The sequence below is a fragment of the Aegilops tauschii genome, chromosome 5 (assembly GCF_002575655.3).
Source record: "Aegilops tauschii subsp. strangulata cultivar AL8/78 chromosome 5, Aet v6.0, whole genome shotgun sequence".
NCBI lineage: Eukaryota > Viridiplantae > Streptophyta > Magnoliopsida > Poales > Poaceae > Aegilops > Aegilops tauschii.
Genome location: NC_053039.3, coordinates 436,568,314 through 436,586,447, shown reverse-complemented (window position 1 = coordinate 436,586,447; position 18,134 = coordinate 436,568,314). Strand labels below are relative to the sequence as shown.

The following is an 18,134-nucleotide window of genomic DNA, read 5'->3' as shown; positions in this document are numbered from 1 at the left end:
GGATTCGGGGGTAGTGGGCCGCACTGCAGCCACGTCCCGTCTTATCACCGTTATGTGGACGCAGTCTTGGTGGGTGCGGTCTTGGTCGGCTTCTGGGAGTCGGCATTCTTCAAGGCCGGCTTCTGGGAGTCGGTCCTCTTGGGGCCGGCTTCCTGGAGTCGGACATCTCGTAGCTTTCTTGGAGAAGGTTTCTGACTGGGTCGCCTTCGGGAAGTCGGCCCTGGGGATAGTCGGCCGGGGAAAGGCGGCCCTATGCTTCGTATGCTTGAAGGCTTGAATGGCTTGATAATTTTTGAAGAGCTAAGGGGAGTCGGTTAGGCTACCCGTGGCCATTTACTCCGACACCGGCGCTGTTCAACGTCAAGGCCGAGCCCGCGGAGACGCTGCTCGGCCGGCGCACCCGCAGCGCCGGCATCGTCATCAACGAGGGCGGGGGCGCCTCCTCCTCGGCTCCTCCCCGCTTCGTCAAGCCGAAGACGGAGCTGGCCGCCGTGAAGATGGAGCCCGGGCTCGCCTCCGTGAAGACAGAGCCAGGGCTCGCCGTCGTGAAGACGGAGCCGAGGCTCTCCGACAAGGCGGCCTTGAAGTGGGCGCACGAAGACTGGCGTGGACGGAGCTGGAGCGCCAGTGCCGCGCCTATGAGCAGTTCGCCGCTCGGCATCGGGGCCGCGACGAGGGAGGCGTCGTCGTCCTCGACGACGACAGCGACGAGGACGCGCCGCCACCGGTCCGCCAGGGCGACCCCGGGCAGGGGTCCAGCAGGGGCGGTCGTGTGAAGGAGGAGAAGGACGACGATGGCAACGGCGATGGTGGCCACTTCGCCGCGCTCAGCGCATTCTTCGCCCCGTAGTTGCGGCCTTTTTTTTAGTATTTTCAGTTTCCTATGTAAAAAACTATTTAAGTGGCCTAAGTAATGTCATGTTCGCCGAATTTTAGCCGAAACTTTGTCCCGTTTGCCGGATTTTAGCCGAATTCCTTTTCAAAAAGTATTAAACACGCCTTCTGGGGGCGACCCTGGGGCCGACGGCTGGGAACCCGAAAGCCCCCAGGCCGATTTTAGCGCCGGTTCGTCCCCAGACGGCGATTTTACGAGCCGCCTGGGGGGCCAACGGTTGGAGATGCTCTAAAAGGTCTTAGAAGCATTGACAACCCAAGTAACACTCTTCCAAAGAGGAGAACCATTGCCAAGGTTTAGACAACAAAAAGGTAGAGTATTATATTTAAAATCCAAAATCCTTTCCCAATCTTTATCCCCACTCTCAAAATATCTCTTACCCAAGAGGCAAGTAAAGCCATGTTAAAATACCTAGATTAGAGACACCTAGACCACCAAATTTCTTCTTCCTAGAAACCAAAACCCCACAGGCCAAATGGTACTTGTGAGAATCACCCATATTCCCCAGATGAAGTGTGTCATTTGAAAGTTAATGACATTAATTACCCATTTGAGAGATTTAATCATAGACATTAGATAAGCGAGATTGCTAGTAATATAGGAACATAATAAAATAAGTTACCCCTGAAAGACAAAGTCTTACCCATCCAACCTGAAATAATTTTAATGATCCTATAAATGATAGGTTGTAAGTCATCTCTCCTAAGTTTATCAAAGTGCAAAGGCACTCCCAAATACTCGAGGGAAAATGAACCAATTTTACAACAAAAGATTTTGGGCACCTCACTAGGATGGATAGTCAAAAGGCACTCTTATGAAAGGTATTTTTCATACTAGATAAACTTCCAAATCTGGACAAGATCCATTAAAAATTTCTAGCCTTGTCAATGGAATTATCAATAAATAGCGAAGTGTCATGAGCATACTGCAAACTACGCACCACCAGGAATGAAATTGGGTAAAAGCCCAGAAACTAAACCATGGCTGGTAGCTTTGTACAACGTTTTAGAAAAGAAATCAGGCACACACAAGGTTAAACGGGATAGGAGAAAGGGGGTTACCCTGTTTGAGACCTTTGCCCCCCAGTAAAATACGGGTCATCAATATCAAACCAATCAACTTCTCACCAAAACTTCTACAAGAAAGCATTTCCCAAAAGGAAATCCCATCTCACTCTGTCATAGGCTTTCTTATAATCGAGTTTTAAAATAAGCTCCTCAGAACTAGTCCTATTATGAATCGCATGTCTAACCTCATGGGCCATGACAACACTCTTCAGGATACATCTATCCCTAATGAAGACAGATTGATTAGGAGAGGTAAGTCTATGCTAATGGGAGAAAACATATTAGTCATGGCTTCGGTCAAAGTCTTCACAGCACAATTGCTAAACTTTTCCATATCTTTGGCATCATTTTCCTTAGGGATGAAAATAATTAGAGCAAAATTGAGCCTAAATAAATCCAAGGTGCCATTTTCAAAACCTCTAACAAGCCACTAAATTTTCTCTAATCCACCCGCGTAGTACTGTAAACCTAGTCGCTAGGTGGTCTATGGATTTGGATGTAATTTTTATTTCTGGTGTTCGTTATACTGCCATGATTAAAAATGAATAGATTGAAAGTATCCTCAGGAAAAAAAAGAAAAAAAAATTCGTAAGTGTAGCAAAACTCTTGGTATCGTGACAGAAGAGAGGTGCTAACTATATACAGTCAGAATATCATGAGTTTTTTTTTGCATGGAACAAAGGATGTGTTTGGTTTGTGCCCAAGGTTGCCCCACCAAAGCATTGGCTAGACAAACTTTTGGTTGAGGTTTTGGTTGCCCATAATTTGATCAACATTGGCAAGAAAAATGAATTAGAGTTGGCTAAAGTTCATTGGCATGCCAAAAAATTGGCAACCATTCAAACAAAAAACCAATCTTTGACTCATGACCAAAATTTTGGTAAAATGCACTTTGGCCACAATCCAAACACACCCAAACTCTTACGAGTTACTATACGGAACATATAAAATTATGGTTGGACATTAGGGGGGAAGGGAGGAAGGGAGGGAAAGGGGTCCGTATAAAATCCTAACCACCCCGAGCGTAAGTTTAGGTTTTTCGGTGTGAAAAATCGTAGGAAAGGGTTTCTTTCCTAGGATGTTGACGAGAATATCACAAGGAAATCTTGAGAAACACTGACGATCTCACCAAAGCCCATCCATATAATACACACAAGAACGGTATACACGTCCCATACGCACATCGTATCCACCATCGATCGCCATGACAGGAGCCGCCGCCACCGAGCTGATTCTCCCGGCCCTGCGCGGCGCCTACCAGCGCGCCGTCCACTCCTTCTCCTCCTCCTCCGTCCGCGCGCGGCCGGTGACCGGGACGCACCTCTTCCAGATCGACGGCTACAAGCTCGTGCACAGGATGGTCGACGGCTCCTCCATCAAGTCCCGCAAGTTCCGCGTCGGCGGCATCGACTGGCAGGCCGCCTACCACCCCCACGCCCGCGGCCTCTGCGTGGGCGCTGGCCTCCACCTCGCCGGGACCAACAACTCCGGCAAGAACTCCACCGCCATGTGCCAGGTGAGCATCCTCGACCGCGCGGGGGTGCCGGCGTTCAGCCGCCTCATCGAGCCGCGCGACTTTCACGGGATGATCTACCCTGACCGGTCGTCGTGGAGCGTCGACGTGCACGACTTCGTCAAACGGGAGGAGCTCCTGAAGTGGGCGGAGGACCACGTCGACGACGACCGCCTCCGCCTCCGCTATGATGTCCTCGTACTCCAGATGCAATCAGAATCTCCCGTCCAGGGCTACTTGAAGGACTTTTGGGAGAGACTTAAGAACTAAATCTTCTTTTCTAGTTGTAATATATTAATTCGGTGAGGATAATGCAAGACGCAAGAACGTATAGTAGCAGTAATATTTTTGAGGATTATATGATTTTGGTGCATTTCAGTTCTTTTTTGTAAGTAGAGTACGTGACAAGATGGTGCAAGTGCGCTATCAATTCCTTTTTGTGCACGTTTGTAGATTTTTTTTTTCTCTTCTACGAATATCCAATTTTTACACTTGATACACCATAGATAGTTCGAATTGGATAGCAGCAACAATCAATTTTAGCGTGAAGCAATTTATTTTCCTTTAACCCGCAATTTTTACTTTTACTTCCCTTATATCCGTTTGTTTAGTTATTAATTCAATGGCTTTATTCATTGCCTTTTGAAATGACGGCATCCAATTTTAACCGTTGTGCCTCCATCCAATCCTTTATGCCCCCATATTCAATGATTGTTATTATATGGCATGTGATTTTTCTCTTACTAAGTTTGAACAGTGTAATAGGGAAGCAAATGAAAACTTGCTAGGTTGGCAAAATTTTCCGTGACAAGGGGATTGGTTTGAGAAGCCTATGGATGATATTGTACCTTTGCTTATTGACGATGTAACCGTTATTTTTAATAAATAAAGTTGATGTTTCTTTCAAAAAAAAATTTTAGCGCTAAGCATCTATCTAACACAATTCCAATAATAAGCCTATGGATGATATTGTACTCTCATGCATCTGTTTAAAAAAAACTCCCATGCTCCCTTCTTCTGCCCATGCCTCCCACCAGTGCACCCTGACATTGCCCCTCCCCCTTCTGGCGGGAGGATCCATGGCCTCCATTCGATGCGGGCATGGATGCCGCGACATAAGTGGGATTCACCGCCTCCCTTGTCATGGGCTTGCTCGTCGCTTTCTTTCTTCTCGTGACAAAATTGTGCGGAGACAAACTCATGTGTCCGAGCATGAATTTCCTGGATAACTCGAGCATACTAACCCCAAGTTTCATCTTTCATGCTGGTTATGACAGATAGGCATCATTGTTTCTCCTCATTATTGTTAGATGTAGATCGCTATCCAAAGATGGTGCCTCATAATATGCTAGCATCTCTAACTTTTCTGAATTGTCAGGTTCCTGAAGCACCATAGCAGAGGGTCCTAAGTAGACCTATTAGCCCCTCGAGTGTATAGGGTAAGTGTCCTCTCCCATTGATGGTGGATTCCCCTAAATCTTACCCTACCACTTCACCCCAGTCAGTAAATTTTTGGGATAGTCAGTCATCTGGCTGCTGATATATGTATATATATATATATGTATATATATATAGGTACGCACCTCTTCCAGTTGATATATGTATATATATATATATATATATATATATATATATATATATATATATATATATATATATATATATATATATATATAGGTACCATCTTTGGGATAGTCAGTCATCTGGCTGCTGATCAGGAAATGAGGTTCAAAGTCCAGCCAACTCTCAGTAACCATCAGTGCAAACTTAGCCCAAATTTGGGCATGAGATTAGCTATCCTCAAGATCACATGTATGAAAACTCGTAAAGGCATTGTCTCAACAACCATTGGATCTATCACATCTTCATTGGGTTTGCACCATACATCGAGCAAGGATGATGGTGAAGGGGCAACACCTCCTTACTAATTTCCGAACTGATTGTAGCATCATAGTTGATTTTTTTTTTGGCGGGTGATCATAGTTGATATTGACTCATCCTTACTCCGGAGGTCTTCAGCCACAACCCACATAATTTTTGTATAAGTGCTTGTGTGTTCTTCCTAGTGAGTCCATTTATTTCTCGAGTACCATATAGGCCACATGGCTGATATAATCTTAGCCCGTCCGTGAAACGATTATCAGAAAGTATATGTCATGACCACGTATTTGGATGTAGCCTAGGACCACGTATCTGGATGTAGCCTAGGAAGACATAAATCAAACCAAACTTCAGGTCCATCACAAAAGCTCTGACACCCAAGTTTTTTGCCTCCGTAGTCGACGGAAACGCCTCCTCCCACCGAATAAACATCATCAAAAAGTTTGAGATAAATCCAAAAAATGCGAGCACCAATGTCAAAAGACTTGAACATGCCCTGATGGGATGCTTTCAGCAAAAAAAAAACCTAACCATCGTTTCTCTAACACCCAAGTTTTTTGTTTTTGACATAATCTCTGACACCCAAGTTTGTGCCATCTACCTCGTACATTGCCGGACACGTAGGCATCGGAGGTGGACGGACGCAGAGAGCAGTTCCTTTCATCCGTTGCGTGGGTTCCAGGGGCCAGGGCGCGCGGTGGCCTGTCGCCCTCAGCATCCGGCCCGGCCCGGCCCGGCCCGGCCCCGGTAGGTACAGCCGTTGCGAACGTAGGGGAATCCTCGGCCCTCGGCACCCTATCCGTGGGCCGATAAGGCGCGGGCGGAGGCGGCCGGCCATACAAAGCCACCGTGGCCGCACGGGTCGCTCTCGCTCGCCCCCTTTCCCGCAGGCCTCCCGTGCGCCTACCCTCCTCCTGGTTCTGGTTGGTGTGGTGGCTGCTGCGCGCATCATCGTCAGAGCCTCCCCCTCTCGCCCACCAACCGCACGACCACAGGAGCGCGCGACGCAGAGAGAGATTTGATTCAGAGACAAGAGAATGGCGGCGCCGTCGTCCCTCGCCTCCTCCCGCCTCGCCGCCGCCGCCCCGGCCCCGCAGCACCACCACCACCAGAACCACCAGCTCCGCCTCGGCTGCTCCCGCCGCCGCGCGCAGCGCCTCGTCGCCATGGCCGGATCCGGAAAGGTAACGCCGCGACACCAATCCCCGCCCTCTTCCTCCCCTTATACCCGGGCTATTTCCCCGGCGAAGGTTATTGCTCGCGCCTGATTCCTGCCTCTGTTTTCGTGTCGCAGTTCTTCGTCGGAGGCAACTGGAAGTGCGTAAGTACCCGCTCTCTTCGCACCCCACCGGCTTTGCGCGCACGGGTTTGAGGCCGATGGGGAATCTCGAGTACGGCGGTGGCGGTGGCGGTGGCGGTGGAGATTCCCCTTGCGCACCGCGTGACGTTTTAGTCCTCGCGGTGGCATTGTGGTTGTCGCCTTGGGGGGATTTCGTTTGTCCTTATTCATTCATGCGGACATCGTGCCATACATCCTACTTGGGGGGGATTAGAGTTGCTTTTGGTGCCGTGTCGCCTAGTTTTGCAACCTCCGTCTTTGTTGCCCCTTGATAGCCTTCATCAGATTCCAAAAGACGTTGAGATTTGAGGGGCATTTATTTGATGCAAGACTTAAGAAGCAGAGGAATGCTGCTAGTTATTATGTCACTGTGTTGTTTTAATCATGAGATAAGAGAGGCCATAGATTAAGGCATTCAGCAGGGGGCAGCCATCAATCAGTGTAAGCGGTTGCAGCAGCTAGGGACATGATTAGGGGGAACCTTCCTATGCTTATGTCTGCATTTGCTTCACATTTATAGGGAGCTTTTCTTGACTACATAAAGTTGCATTGCAAAATGTTGCGGTCAGGTATCTTGGATTTTTTTTTTTGGATTAATATCTGATTTCTCTTCTTCTCCCTGACTCTAGAATGGAACAAAGGAATCCATTAGCAAGCTTGTCTCTGATTTGAATGCTGCCACACTCGAAAGCGATGTAGGTAAGCTCATTTGCTTCCTCTACGCGTATCCTAAGCTTCCTTTTGTTTTGACCTATGCAATACGTGTGCTTGTTTAATTGGTATACATCATGTCAATAGTGCCTGTTTCCATTTAGCATGGACATTTTCCTGAATATATTATATACTCCCTCCGTTCGGAATTACTTGTCACAAAAATGGATGTGTCTACAACTAAAATACATCTAGATACATTCATTTCTTGGACGAGTAATTCCGAACGGAGGGAGTACCTTCTACCAGCTATGTTCTATACCTATGTCAATTATTTACTACTCCCTCCGTTCCTAAATATTTGTCTTTCTAAAGATTTCAAATGGACTATCACATACGGATGTATATAGTCATATTTTAGAGTGTAGGTTCACTCATTTTGCTCCGTATGTAGTCACTTGTTGAAAACTCTAGAAAGACAAATATTTAGGAACGGAGGGAGTAGTACATTTGCTCTTGTATAGTAGTGCTATCACCAGAAGTCTAGACCACATATTAGCCCCAACCTGTTTGCCTATTATTTTTGAAGTTCAAAACTGATAGTTACTCTTCAGCCAGTCTTGCTCCCCTTGTCCAGCAAAAAAAGAAATTCCATATATGACGCATACATCATGTATGAGCATCAGTGTCATGGAAGCACTTCTTCCTGGTTGTTAGTTGGTTACCAAGTTGGCCCAAAAGAAGGCATAGCGTATTAGCTTCTACTACATGCTCCACCGTAGCAATATGCATGATTGTTTATTATCATCTGGGAATTTTACACCGTGGGTCCCAAATTACCACCAAAAGGTAAATTTTCATCGTGGAAGACACAAGTAGTTTGCTTGCACCAATTCGGCTACTACTTTTATTAGACTACTGTTATGAAGAACAGTGAGTTTCAGATTACTATAGCTGCTCACTTCTGATGCTAATGTCATCTTGTAAACATGATTATGTTTTATTTTAAGATATTTAGCTGCCTGTCTCAATAACTCAGCAATATATTAATACATGGAGCTGTGGACATGGTGCAGATGTTGTCGTAGCACCGCCATTCATCTATATCGACCAGGTGAAGAGTTCACTAACTGACCGTATTGAGGTGTCTGCTCAAAACACATGGATTGGAAAAGGAGGAGCTTTCACTGGAGAGATCAGGTTGGATACTGCAAGTTAAACTTGTCGACTTTGTCTTTTCCTGGTACATAGGTCGCAAATTCTTCTGTCCACTGATGACCAAAATGGCTTTTGCTTTATTGGAATGTACTGAGTGAATGAGGGTTACAAAATGTTGTTTCTATTTTATTTATTTTGTTCCTTCTGGGCTTTCTTCATTTCTGAGTTTTATTTCTCATTGGAAAACTCCAGTGCGGAGCAGTTGGTGGACATTGGCTGCCAATGGGTTATTCTTGGTCACTCTGAGCGCAGACATGTTATCGGTGAAGATGATCAGGTAGTTGCAGATGCTGCTGAATTTCTACTTGTCTTTCTTGTCCATTTCTCTACTCTCTGAAGTTGACTTTGAGATGTATAGTTGCTGCTGTCATGCAGTAATTTAGTTTGGGATTGCGATCTAAAAAGTTTGTCCAATGCAGTTTATTGGGAAGAAGGCTGCATATGCCTTGAGTCAAAATCTTAAGGTTATGGCATGCATAGGAGAACTGTTGGAAGAGAGGGAAGCTGGGAAAACTTTCGATGTCTGTTTTAAGCAGATGAAGGCTTTTGCAGGTGAAATTTCGTCATCTTTGGTAGTTTAGTGATTGGCCTGAAGAGCATTGATTTATCTGCAAAATGTGTGCTTTCAGATAATATTACAGACTGGAAAAATGTTGTGATTGCGTACGAGCCTGTGTGGGCTATTGGAACTGGAAAGGTTGCTTCTCCAGAGCAAGCTCAAGAAGTTCATGCCGCTGTCCGTGATTGGTTAAAAACCAATGTATCAGCTGATGTTGCTTCTACCGTTAGAATTATCTACGGAGGTTTGTTTCTTTTCTTGGTCTTATTGGTACATCCATATATTAAACTGATGACTGGAAGATGAACTTATGAACCATAAATTTAGTATGACAATGCGACTCGTAAATATCCTCATAGCCTCCTAGCAAGCTAGTACCCCAATACTTCGGGTATGGCTAACATGAGTTATGGATCCTGTGATATGACCATCGTCCTATGCTTCCATTGCAGGTTCCGTAAATGCAGCAAACTGTGCTGAGCTAGCAAAGAAGGAAGATATTGATGGCTTCCTTGTCGGCGGTGCCTCTTTGAAGGTATGAGAAATTGACATCAATTTTTATTCAGACAAAAGAGACGAACTTATAGAAAGAAAACTAATGCCATGTGTTGTCACTTGTCGTGTATTTCTGCTTTATCATCTCAAATTTCCTAAGGAAAATATTTGGGTGTGTTGCAGGGTCCGGACTTTGCCACCATCTGCAACTCAGTAACGTCGAAGAAAGTTACAGCCTGATGTGAGATCACCACCTCCATGGTAGAAATAAGTGATGAGAAAGAGAGGCAGCCTGGCCACCGCGTCGAAAATGCGTGAGATAGGTGCTCCATGTGAACCGTGAATCGTGATCTGGTTTTGCTGATTCGTAGAACGAAGAAATACAAATAATACGACGTGGCGCCATTTTGCTTCTCATGGAATTTCTGTACGAAACGGGAGTTTTCTTCTTTGTACGTGACAGGAATGGGAGTGGTCACACTCACACCTGAATTGAAGTGTGCTCATGCTTGTTGTTCTGTTGTCGGTCTCCAGGGGGGGCATATACTGTGTCGTGTGCACTGAAGTCATACTACGTGTTGAGAAAAACAGACTACTCCCTCTGCCCCGTAATATAAAAGCGCTTTTGACACTAGTGTATACTAGCTGAATGCCCGTGCGTTGCCACGGAGTAAGAAATTTAGGCAGTGCTAGCATCCTCTACTGATGGCATGTAAGACCTCAAGGCTCCACACCACAGTCGTACCCATCACCATAGAACAACCTACACTCTTCTAATCTGACAACATTTTCTCTGCCTCTACCACTATCAATAATGCATGAATTAGTGAATCCAATGATAGTTATATTGCTTTGGAATATATTTACCATCGAAAAGATTATTTCCCTCTGAAAAGAAAGAATTTGAATACTGTTGAACATACATATACTATTCAGAAACATATAGTACATATACTATTCAAAAACATATTGCATACTTTGATCTTATTGAACGAAGTTGGAAGAGTATATATGAAGTTCATCTGTAGCTTCCAGTTTGTACAAATAAATATAGAAATATACAGAAAACTTAACCAGAAAAAAATATGCCACACCATCGAATAAACTTTGAAGAAATTTTGTGAACATCTCGTTAATGATATCATGCTTCTTGCTCAACTTGACCAGACACATTCAACCGCATGGCCCCATCGTCTGCAATACAACTTGTACGTGCAAGTTGATCTTCTGTTATATCTGTGCATCTGAATGCTTCTTCAATGTCACCCTTGAAGGTGTAACCTCATGGGCAAAGACTTCGACACCACATTGCCAAATTATTGACAAACTCATCTGAAACAGTGAGTAACCACATTCATTTTGCCTAGTGCTATAAGAAATGGCCGTCTATAATAGTCAGGACTAATTTGGCTTATGCAAAGGAACAATAGCACTATCCATGTTGTTTGATATCAATTTCCAACAGACAAAGTCAGATATCTCTACTATAAATGTTCAAGTGTATGTCATAACAAATCCAAATTAGTATGACTTCAAAGAATCATGTAAGGTCAATAGCAGTTATTCGGAAAACGAACATACATTTCTCTAGAAGTAGAAATACCGATTTGTAGCATTGACAAGCCAACCATCTCAAATGCTACAAATATAAATAAATCAGTACAGGTACATATGTATAACCTTTGGCCAACAATATAGTACAGAGCCTCGATTTTGTACTGCTAGGCTCTCCTATTTTGATAACGGAACCCATGTGTAAAGTACTGCAAGATAAAGGGATTAATTGCACTAAGCCTTCTCAAATATCTATGCCCCATTATCTACTATTCTAGTAAAAAAAGAGATAAACATAAAAGTTTTTCATTTAAAAACTATAAGAACATGTGTGATGTTCTCACCAGCAATTTTCTCAGGTGTTACGACATTTTCTGTAGAAAGTCAACAATAAGCTTGTTGTTCTCCAGCTGCTTATTTTTCAGGGACACCTTCTTGTTCTTTCTTCATAGAGTCCCATTCTCCCTTATCCTTTCCCCTTGATATAATCTTGTATAGTAGAATTCCTGCCATCAGTGTGCAACACTGATTAATTGTATGCTAATAAAAGAATATGTAAGGTACATAAGCGTTTGTATAGAAAAAAAGAAGAAGCTCTGTCTAGCTAAGCTGTGGGTTAGTGGTTAACACGGATGAAAAAATACATCAGCACATCCTAGCCAGTCATTGTCATGACAATGATAGCAAGAAAAACAGTCATGCGTCAACAAACTAAAAATACGGGAAGTTTCAGCGCTCTAGCTCCCTTGTCCATTGAGTGTGCAGAAGGATCGAATGATCCATGATGCTGAAAGTGAAATAAAGTTGACTGCATTATGAGCAAGATGACAGGGCAAACTGGAAACGGCGACCAAGATCAACAAGCAACTACATTAGTGAACCGAGTGATCACAATTCACAACTGATAATTGATGGTGCAAAAGTACGCGAAAAGTAAAGAAACATGTCCATAACTCTCTGTTCTGATTGCATTATCAGCAAGTTTATTTTCTTCCTGTTTTCTCAATTTACAATTGTTGCCAGTACAGTCTTTGGCTTGAATATATTACTTCAGTTTGGCAAGATACGACCGAAAAGAATTTCTGCTGAATTGTGTGATAAAAAAAGTGGGAGATGAGGAGCAATATAAAGTGGGAGATGGATCAACTAATGAATAGAACAGCCGCTGCACCCTTATACTAATTATAAAACATTGGAATAACAAGTAAGAACAAGTTCATATACATAGAAGTGGGAGGTTTCAGAATTTGGAAAGGGGCAAAAGACCTCACCCATTTGATTCCATGGTGGAGGCGTGGAGCAGCCTCCGATGCGCCTACTTGACCGACAAGATGACAACGAGTGGTGCTGTGTAGGGTTGTGCATCGCCGCTGTTCTTTTGCTCACGTCTCAAATGGGCAGCTAATAACATGAAGAAATAACACTGCCTAATATATTGCAAAACAAACAATCACAGAAAATCTTTACTGGAGGCGGAGAGGACACATCTCAGATATCCCCAACCTGCCATTGCTGGAGGCCCGAGTAGTGTTGTTGAACAAGGTCCTCAATCCTCATAGTGGCGGACTCCTCCTCTTCGAGCTAGTCCTCACCACCGCGACCGCCCATGCTCTCGCCGCCATCGTGTTAGGCGCGCGGCTCCAGCAGATTACGGGGCGGAGGAACTGGAGCTCGCCTGGGGGCGGGGGCCGCCGCGAAGGCGCCGAGGGGGAGGGGGTCGTCGGTGCGGAGGTCGGGCATCTCCGGCACGTACTCCACCTCCACCTGCAATAAACCATGGCGTTAGGCGCGACTCGAGCGGATTACGGGGCGGCGGACCCAGAGCTCGCCTGGGGGCGGAGGTCAGGTTCGGGGCGGGTCGGAGCCGTCGCCGGCTCCCGCGGCCCTGCTCTTCCTGTCGCTGCGACGGGGTGGCCGCGCCCAGTGTCCCGCGGCTTGGGACTGACCGCGTCCGCCGCGGCGTCGACGGCGGTGGAGGTGGCGGTGGTCAGCAGAAGCGAGCGAGGCGACACCCTGCTCCTCGGTGCGTCCGCTGCGCTCCTTCCTCTCTCTGGCGGCGACGGTATTTGGCAGGAGAGAGACGAGATCGGGAGCGAGGGCTCAGGGAGAGGTGGGGGCGGGACGTGTATGTGTGGGGGCGGTTTATTCTAAAAAAAAAATATTTTTTTTGAGCATCAGACACAAGCGCTCATATATATATGCGCATACACTCACCCCTATGAACGCACACACGTACACCCTACCCCTATGAGCACCTCCGAGAGACTGAGCCGACATATCATCTTGAGATTTACGAAGCCACCATAGGCGCCTCGTCGTCGACGGGAACGTCTCCTCCCACTGAAAGCGCATCGCCGGAAATCCTGAAATAAATCCAGGAATAATGCGAGCACCAGGATTTGAACCCTAGTGGGTTGGGGATACCACTGTCCACCTAACCATCTCAACCATAGGCTGATTCGCTTCTCTCAAAAAAAATTGAGCCACGATTGTGGAATCGTGTGCTGGTTTTTCGGGTTTGTTGTGCGTGCGGGATGCAGCGTTTTTTTTACTGCGTGCCATCGAAGGGTGGGATGCGTCGTACGAGGCGGGGGATCGAGCGAGGTGGTCGAACCATCACGACGTTCGATCCCCCTTTAATAGTAGAGATTAATTTGGACTGTATTGACAACATACATACGTACTTAAAATGACATAAAAGCTGCAAATCCAAACAAAAAAGATAAGATCTCAAATTTGTTAAAACCAAATGTGCACGCAACATGTCTGTGGAGTAAAGAATGTGCACGCAACACGTCTGTGGAGTAAAGCTCGCATCCTTTTGTCAAGTTGCATATGTATGACACGAGCGACGCGGTTGGGGTCTCCACGCCGAGCCTTTTCCAAAAGGAGCCACCATGTTTGAAAGCTGAGCAGGTTGTCAGCCACATACAGACCTACAGTCTCGTCCTCTGCTCCGGTTTGAAGGCGGCGGCGCACCCTTGAATTAGCTCCGGCAAGGCGCCAACTCGATCACGAGCGTCGGCCGTGTTTCCTCTACTCGGCCATCACCCGCAGGTACGTGCTTGCGTCGGGATTCACTTCTGCCCCCCTTCCTCCACTATACATGCTCTTCTGCTAGTACTACCTTATTAAGTTCTTGGGTTTCTTGCAGTTAAAAAAGGTTCTTGGGTTTCTCTGCTTAACGTTTGTGATGTTTTCCCTCTCCTTTTAGCTCATCCGACACTTGCTTAATTTCACGACTCCAATTTCAGAGCATTAATATGGCGTCAGTGCTACTGCGCGGCGCCGTTGCAGTCATGCTGAACCTATCATTCATATCATCAGCGTGGCGTCACCATGGATGCACAACACATTGCGGTGACGTGAAGGTCCCCTATCCATTTGGCATTGGTATTGGTTGTGCTATCGAACAGGGCTTCGAGATCAAGTGCACAGCAGGACTGAGATCCGGTGCCTTGGCACACACAAGGCACGGATGAACAGTATCGTGCCTTGAGGGCATCTCCTGGCCGTTGGATCTACAAGCGACGGTCCGATGAACATCAAGAGTCACCGCTACAGTACATCGCTACAGGATACATTTGGGGTTTCAAATTAACATGGCCCTATCGGTTTTCGCATGTGCACAACAAGTTCATAAGCATTGGTTGCAACACAATCGGGTACATCTACAACACCAACGGCAGGACAAGGGATGCAACAGGATGTGCATCGGTGTGTGGGAGCCCAGAAGACCTGACAAATGGCTCGTGCGTTGGTGTTGGCTGCTGCCAAAATGTCGTTCCCAAGGGTTTTATGGGCTGCAACGTCTATTTCTATGATGTGGATTACGTCAATACTTCAAATAGTTGGTACTTCAACCCATGCAGCTACGTCGGCTTGGTGGAAACAGAGGCGTTTGTCTTCAACTCCGACTATGTAACAACTACAATGTTCAATGATACCTACAAGGGGCGGCAGCCGGTGGTGCTTGATTAGGTGATAGGGAATGCAACATGCGAGGTGGCGTTGTATATCAACTTTAATAATGGACGTTGTAGATCAACTTTAATAATGGACGTTGTAGATCAACTTTTACAAATAGTTTTGTAATAGATAATACAAAAAGCAATTGAAAGAAAAGAAAAGGAGAGCAAACAATTATACAAACTATCTATTTGTACTCATATCATGTTGAACTAATTGTTATATTAGACCTGCCTTGCATCTTGAATGCCATTTCTCTTCAATCGTTGATTAAAGAATGGTGCGGACAAATACCTTTGTGCTTAACATTTCACTTTGACAGCTTGACTTGATGCCATTCCAGTAGAATTGTCACTCAATTCTTAGAAAGAGAACACGTGTCATTTTATTGTAATCCACTCATACTTCAATCTACATATTTGTTTATTATATTACCTTCGAATGATTCGCTTGGGATCAGATTTTTTTCCCCACTGTAGATGTCAATGAATGTGAGCAGAGTCCAAGCCCCTGCGCTGAGTCTGCAACTTGCCAAAACACAGTTGGAGGGTACAATTGTTCATGTCCTTTTGGCAGCAACTTTGCAAAGGAAACAAACTCTTGCACCAACCATTTAATAGGTAAACCACCAGAAGTTAACACCTTCTTTATTCATCTTATAATCGATGATGCGCCGTTTTCGATTCTGAAAAATGATTTTTGCTGTGTAGTCTGGTAAATATTTTGTGTTTTTGTGAGGGCGGCAGAGTTGTTGTTCTCTTCACTGGCTGGTAATGTATAAGGGGCTTGTCACTGCTCTGTCATGGCAGAACTTTTAGATTTTCTTTAACTTAGACCGGGACCAAAGTGTTGGGCCTTTGATTCTAAAATTGAAATGATGCAATTGCAACTATCACCAGCAACCCACAAACAAAAGAAAAGTAGTTACTTACAGAAAGGGAAACTTTTATGCATCTAACTATTATATATGAACACAAATGTAGGAGTTGTTATTGGACTAAGCTCTGGTGTTGGAGTTCTGCTTCTTGCGGTAATTTCAATATTGTTGGTCTGGATGTGGAAGAGAAGCATTAAAAAGAGAGTTCGGAAAGCACACTTCAGGAAAAACAAAGGCCTCCTCTTGGAGCAATTAATCTCATCCGATGAAAGTGCCACACATAGCACTAAAATATTTTCATTGGATGAGTTAGAGAAGGCAACAGACAATTTCGACTCCACGCGCATTATAGGCTGTGGAGGGCATGACACCGTTTACAAGGGAATCTTATCAGATCAACGTGTGGTGGCCATAAAGAAGTCCAAAATGGTATATCAAAGAGAGATTGATCAATTCGGCAACGAGCTTGCAATCTTGTCGCAAATCAATCATCGAAACGTGGTAAAACTTTTTGGGTGTTGCCTTGAGTCGGAGGTGCCTTTGCTCGTGTATGAGTTCATCTCCAACGGCACACTGTCTGAACATCTTCATGGTGACCAGGTGAGTGCTAGATGCTTGTTAACATGGGATGATCGTATCAGAATTGCTAGCAAGGCAGCAAGTGCGCTTGCTTAATTACCTCCATTCCACTGCTTCCATACCAATCTTTCACAGAGATGTGAAATCCGCCAATATACTCTTGACTGATAACCTCACTGCAAAGGTTGCAGACTTTGGTGCTTCGAGATCCATTTCCATCGATGAAACTCGTGTGGTCACTACAGTGCAGGGTACATTTGGAAACTTGGATCCTGAGTATCACCGTACTGGCCAGCTAACTCAGAAGAGCGATGTTTACAGTTTCAGTGTGATGATCGTTGAGCTCCTGACAAGGAAGAAGCCAATCTTCCTTGATTCCTGTGGTGAAAAGCTAAGCCTATGCAACTACTTTGTTCAGAGTCTACAAGATAACACTATGATGGAGATCATCAAAGCTCAGATTTTCAAGGAAGGTAATGATAGACAGATTGACAAAGAGGCATAAGGGAGAAGATAGGCCTACCATGAAAGAAGTGGAGCTAAGGCTGCAGCTCCTTAGAGGGAAGATGGTAGTGAAGAAAAACCATGAGTTAGAGATGAACAAAGAAGCCATGCCATTGTTACCTTCAAATTATTATGGTGCTAGTCCCGGCACACGGCATGATGAGTTGTTCTCGGCTGCTAGTTCGTCGTCAGCTCAGGGTGGCACCCAATGCTGCACCATGGAGCGAGAGCTTGTTTCTTGGACAGACCTGCCTCGCTAAGTTCTGCTTCTTTCTTAAAGTTTTTACTGACGATTTTCTGAACTCTTTTATCCTTTGGTCTACGTGCTAGAATACCAAATGGATCGAACTTTGCACCTCTATTTATAAGAATCAAAATACCTTTTTTTTTTGCATCACAAATATTATAGGTATATCCGTTGGCCCTTTGGCACAAGGTTGAGAGATAGCTGAATAAACAGTCTTGAATCTTGAAGAGATGCATGTCATGTAATGATGACTATGTGATCTAACAACTTCATACAATGCATTTTATCATGAAGAAAGCTGCATATGCCTTGTGTGAAAATCTTAAGATTATGTATGACATGCATAGGAGAACTGTTGGTGAAGAGGAAAGCCGGGAGGACTTCTGTGATGCCTGTTTTAAGCAGACGAAGGCTTTTGCAGGTGAAATATCCTCATCTTTTAGTGGTTTAGTGTCATGTTTGAACAACATTGATTTATACTCCCTCTATAGTGATCTAGACGCTCTTATATTTCTTTACGGAGAGAGTACCATGCAATATGTCTGGTTTCAGATAATATCACAACATGGACATACGCGGTAATTGCATAAGAGCAAGTACGGTGTATGCGAGCCTGTTGGAACCATAAAAGTTGCTTCTCCTGAGCAAGCTCGGCAAGTCGGTGCCCCTTTCGCCATTGTGATTGGCTAAAAACCAGTGTATCAGCTGATGTTACTTCTACGGTTCAACTTATTTGCGGAGCTTAGCTTATTTTCTTACCTTAGTCTTCATTGAATCAGGGTCGAT

General features: G+C 45.0%; 2 protein-coding genes, 1 long non-coding RNA gene and 1 pseudogene across 4 annotated transcripts; 3 read left to right on the top strand and 1 right to left on the bottom strand.

Moving 5' to 3' along the window:
• Window positions 1-3,166: 3,166 nt before the first annotated feature.
• LOC109777958 (BTB/POZ and MATH domain-containing protein 2-like) lies at window positions 3,167-3,745 on the top strand. Its single transcript, XM_020336516.1, has one exon. The coding sequence runs from the start codon at window positions 3,167-3,169 to the stop codon at window positions 3,743-3,745; it is 579 nt and encodes a 192-aa protein (XP_020192105.1).
• Window positions 3,746-6,128: 2,383 nt separating this feature from the next.
• Window positions 6,129-10,136, top strand: LOC109777965 (triosephosphate isomerase, chloroplastic). The gene is made up of 9 exons (XM_020336526.4): window positions 6,129-6,540; window positions 6,651-6,677; window positions 7,325-7,394; window positions 8,423-8,546; window positions 8,757-8,841; window positions 8,984-9,116; window positions 9,194-9,367; window positions 9,576-9,658; window positions 9,802-10,136. The coding sequence occupies exons 1-9, from the start codon at window positions 6,394-6,396 to the stop codon at window positions 9,856-9,858; spliced, it is 900 nt and encodes a 299-aa protein (XP_020192115.1). The 5' UTR covers window positions 6,129-6,393; the 3' UTR covers window positions 9,859-10,136.
• A 439-nt stretch (window positions 10,137-10,575) lies between these two features.
• On the bottom strand, window positions 10,576-13,284 carry LOC109777966 (uncharacterized). 2 transcript variants are annotated; one of them, XR_012183008.1, is made up of 5 exons: window positions 13,119-13,284; window positions 12,676-12,936; window positions 12,444-12,599; window positions 11,517-11,678; window positions 10,576-10,950 (listed from the first exon to the last, which is right to left on the bottom strand). It is a non-coding gene; the product is annotated as an uncharacterized lncRNA (long non-coding RNA). The 2 variants fall into 2 exon arrangements; XR_012183007.1 differs by having other exon boundaries at window positions 12,444-12,573; window positions 13,002-13,266.
• Window positions 13,285-14,432: 1,148 nt separating this feature from the next.
• LOC109777959 (wall-associated receptor kinase 5-like) lies at window positions 14,433-17,361 on the top strand (annotated as a pseudogene).
• Window positions 17,362-18,134: the final 773 nt, after the last annotated feature.

What these genes read in the sequence shown, in the direction of transcription:
- LOC109777958 (XM_020336516.1), top strand. Translation starts at nt 3,167, where the DNA reads ATGACAGGAGCCGCCGCCACCGAGCTGATTCTCCCGGCCCTGCGCGGC.
- LOC109777965 (XM_020336526.4), top strand. Translation starts at nt 6,394, where the DNA reads ATGGCGGCGCCGTCGTCCCTCGCCTCCTCCCGCCTCGCCGCCGCCGCC. An exon ending in TCGGAGGCAACTGGAAGTGC is followed by an intron (nt 6,678 to 7,324) that starts GTAAGTACCCGC and finishes CCCTGACTCTAG; the next exon opens with AATGGAACAAAGGAATCCAT. An exon ending in CACACTCGAAAGCGATGTAG is followed by an intron (nt 7,395 to 8,422) that starts GTAAGCTCATTT and finishes GACATGGTGCAG; the next exon opens with ATGTTGTCGTAGCACCGCCA.